Source organism: Microtus ochrogaster, unplaced genomic scaffold, assembly GCF_000317375.1.
Source record: "Microtus ochrogaster isolate Prairie Vole_2 unplaced genomic scaffold, MicOch1.0 UNK110, whole genome shotgun sequence".
NCBI classification, from domain to species: Eukaryota; Metazoa; Chordata; class Mammalia; order Rodentia; family Cricetidae; genus Microtus; species Microtus ochrogaster.
This window is the reverse complement of record NW_004949208.1, coordinates 818,859-822,879: the sequence shown is the minus strand read 5'-3', so window position 1 is coordinate 822,879 and position 4,021 is coordinate 818,859. Positions and strand designations below refer to the sequence as shown.

Here is a 4,021-nt window from a genome sequence, read left to right as displayed (position 1 = left end):
CGCCCGGCAAGGATGTTTAATGCTTTGTTCTGACCCTGTAAGCAAATCATTACCATCCAGAATATGGCAAATCATGGGAGGAAAATACAGATTTGAGAGACAACAAAGGCATGTTAAATATGAAGTACATACTGGCATATAGGTCAAGTTCAAAGAGATGGTTATATTTTAAAAGTAAATAATTTTTCATTAAAAACACCTAATGAGTTCAAGGCCAGCCTGGTCTACAAGTGCTAGTTCCAGGACAGGCTCCAAAGCCACAGAGAAACCCTGTCTCAGAAAACCAAAAAAGCAAAACAAAACAAACAAAAACACCAAATGAAGAGGAGAAGGAAACAAAAAATAGTTAAGATGATCAAAGTACATGTACAAAGTACATTGCCAAGTAGATTAATGAGAGAAATGGGATATTTTTATTGTTACCTCCAATAGCGTAGACCATCCCTCCCAAAACGGCTACTCCAAGTCCACATCGAGCCTGGTGGAGTGAAGACACAGTGGTCCAGTACTGACTAAACGTATCAAAGCGTTCTACACAGCTGAGGGCTCTGCTATCACTCCAACGGCCCCCCTGCAAGCGTGTATATCCACCTAAGCAGAAAATGAAAAAATACACAGCAAACCTCTTATGCTCAATATGAAAACAGAAGCAATAAAAATATTCAGGCCCCTATATCTAAAGATTTATACAACTTAGAGCTTGTCACCTCTATAAAAATAGTACATAAAATGTGTAACTCTTAATTATGCCAAGTCCTGGCTTACACTCAATAAGAAAGTTAACCTCAGTGTTTTACCATATGATCTCAGTTATAATAGAAGGCTGTATAAAATATACATCTAGGCAATATTCTTTGTCTAATTATAAAGTCTCATTATGACTTTTATATGTCTCAATTAAAAAATTAAAAATAGGGGCGGTGGTGGCACATGCCTTTAATCCCAGTACTTGGGAGGCAGAGGCTGGCGGATCTCTGTGAATTCGAGGTCAACCTGGTCTACAAGAGCTAGTTCCAGGACAGACTCCAAACTTACAGAGAAACAGTGCCTTGAAAACCAACCAAACAAACAAACAAAAAAACCAAACAAACAAAATTTAATTAATTCACTTATTTAGGTTTTTTGGTTTGCTTGTTTTTGTTTTTTGAGATAGGGTTTCTCTGTGTAACAGTCCTGGCTGACCTAGAACTCGCTTTGTAGACCAGGCTGGCCTCAAACTCACAAACATCTGCCTACTTCTGCCTCCCAAGTGCTGGGAATTAAAGGCATGCGCCACCACCACCAGCTTATTAACTTTTTTTTAAAGATAGTATCATACTGTAGCCTAGGTTGACCCAGAACTCAATATGTCACCCAAGCTGGCTTTCACTTTACTACACTCCTGCCTCAGGCTCAGAATGCTGGAATTGCATGCATTATACCTGGCAAAATTTTAACTTTTACAGAAATATTTTTTGTGTTGGTGAGGTAACTCAGCAGGTAAAAGCAAATGGCTGTGCAGCCTGGTGACCTGAATTCAGTCCCTACAAAGTGGAATGAGAAAACCAATTCCCATAAGGTTTCATTTCATATCCACTCACATACCATGATGCACATATGTGCACACACACAGTAAATACATAAATCTGTAGACAGTCATTTGATGGTAACTAGGTAATCAGAGACCAAAGATTTATAACATCAAATGAAATGTTGAATGAGAAACTATTAAGTTCTAAATGTGTTCATGTTATTATGCAAATTTAATTTACTAACCTTAAGCCTAAACATGAAATGTTTCTGATAGATTTACATATGAGTAATAACTACATAGTAATAACAACAAACTATTAAAAAGCTCTTATCCTAAAATAATTTCTATTATTTTTCAGAGTTTCTTACCTACTGCATACAGGTATTTTCTTGCTTTCTTCCGAGGTCGAACTTTGGATGTCTGCAGAAAACTACAAAACTTGTTCTCTTTGGGAGACTTGCAGACCTCACAGTATTCTTTCAGAAGTGTTTGCAATGCAACTCGAAGATTAAAATCAGATACTCCTAAACAGTATTTTAAAAGACAGTGTTTTAAAAGACTTTCAGAGAGTACTGAAAAGACACATTTCCTGGCCAGTGAGAGCAGCACAAGCTGTTAATCACTGCACTCAGGAGGCAGAGGCATGAGGATCTCTTCAAGTTCCAGGCTAGCTTGGTATAAATAGTGAGACACAGTCTCAAAAAAGAAAAACAAGCAAAACAAAACAGCAACTAAAAACAAGGAAAATACTGTCATCATTGGTGTTGGAGAGAGGGTTAAGGGAATATTCTGCTCTTGCAGAGGATCTGTTCCCAGTTTATAATTTTAGCTCAAATAGATCCATATCCATGGGCACCCACACTTATATGCACATACACACAGTCATAACATTGCTTAAGATAAAAATCCTTAAAGGGGGGCTGGAGGGATGGTTCAGCGGTTAAGAGCCTGGTTGTTCTTCTAGAGGACCTGGGTTCAATTTCTAACACCCACATGGCAGCTCACAATTCTCTATAACTCTAGTTCTAAGGAATCCAACACCTTCACACAGACATACATGTGACCAAAACACCAATGCACACAAAAGAAATAAATCTTTAAAACATAAATCCTTAAAAAACAAAAACCCAAACTTATTTATCAAGCAACAGATTGTTTATTACAATAAAAAATATTGTTTTTAGCACTACTGCTAAGGGATATACTTTCCTTAAATCTATCCAAATGTTTTAAAGAGGACAGTGAGATGACTCACCAGGTAAAGGCATCTGCTGCCAAGTCTGAAGACCTCATTTGTCTATAGAAACCTATATCGTGAAAGAAGAGAACCAACTCCTCAGATTGTCTGCCGACCTCCACTCATGAGGTATATATGCTCGAGCTCACACACACACACAAACACACAAACACACGCCAAAAATGTGATTTAGAGGCTTTTAAAAAATATTTTAAAAAAACAATGCCGGGCAGGGGAGGCAGAGGCAGGTGGATTTCTGTAAGTTTGAGGTCAGCCTGGACTACAGAGTGAGTTCCAGGACAGCCAAGGTTACAGAGAAACCCTGTCTTGAAAAAAAAAAAAAAAAAAAAAAAAAAAAGAGCCAGGCAGTGGTGGCACACACCTTCAATCCCAGAACTCAGGAGGAAAAGGCGGAGAGATTTCTGTGACTTGGAGGCCAGCCTGATCTACATAGTGAGTTCCAGGTCAGCAAGGGCTATATAGAAAAACCCATCTTGAAAAACAACAAAAAATTGCACTCGTGTATAATACTTTCCAAATAAAGATGAAAAAATGAACTAAGTTCACACTTATCAGGGCCAGGTTCAATGGGAAGGCACTTGCCTTGTGAGTACCTGGGTTCAAGCTGCCGGGCAGTGGTGGCGCACACCTTTTATCCCAGCACTCTGGAGGCAGAGGCAGGCGGGTCTCTGTGAATTCAAGGCCAGCCTGGTCTACCAGAGCTAGTTCTAGGACAGACTCCAAAGCTACAGAGAAACCCTGTCTTGAAAAAACAAAAAACAAACAAAAAAACCTGGGTTCAAGCCTCAACACTAAAAAACACCACTATCTAAGAAAATGCTGATTAGTCAAGGGTTATTTATAAAATCAAATAACAAAAAGAAAATATATTTTTGTTATAAATCTTCAAAAATGATAAGACAGGGGGTTGGAGAGATGGCTCAGAAGTTAAGAACACTGTCTGTTCTTCCCATGAGTTCAATTCCCAGCAACTACATGGTGGCTCATAACCACCTATAATGAGATCTGGTGCCCTCTGTCATGCAAGCAGAACACTGTGTACACAATAAACAAATAAATTAAAAAATGATAAGACAAAGCAAGAAACAAATTAAAAATCTTTTTTTCTTTTTTTTTTTTTGTTTGTTTTGGTTTTGGTTTTTCAAACACAGGGTTTCTCTGTGTAGCTTTAGATGTCCTGGAACTCACTCTGTAGGCCAAGGCTATCCTCAAACTCACTCACAGAGATCTGCTTGCCTCTGCCCCCCCCC

At 38.6% G+C, this 4,021-nt stretch overlaps 1 protein-coding gene across 1 annotated transcript in view; it reads right to left on the bottom strand.

The window, feature by feature from the left end:
* Positions 1–4,021, bottom strand: part of Ipp (intracisternal A particle-promoted polypeptide) — a 40,879-nt gene that overhangs the window by 23,664 nt on the left and 13,194 nt on the right. The window contains exons 4-5 of the mRNA XM_005371498.3: positions 1,882–2,037; positions 424–591 (exon numbers count right to left, since the gene is read on the bottom strand). Of these exons, the coding sequence (XP_005371555.1) occupies positions 424–591; positions 1,882–2,037 (324 nt within the window). The remainder of the gene's footprint in view (positions 1–423; positions 592–1,881; positions 2,038–4,021) is intronic.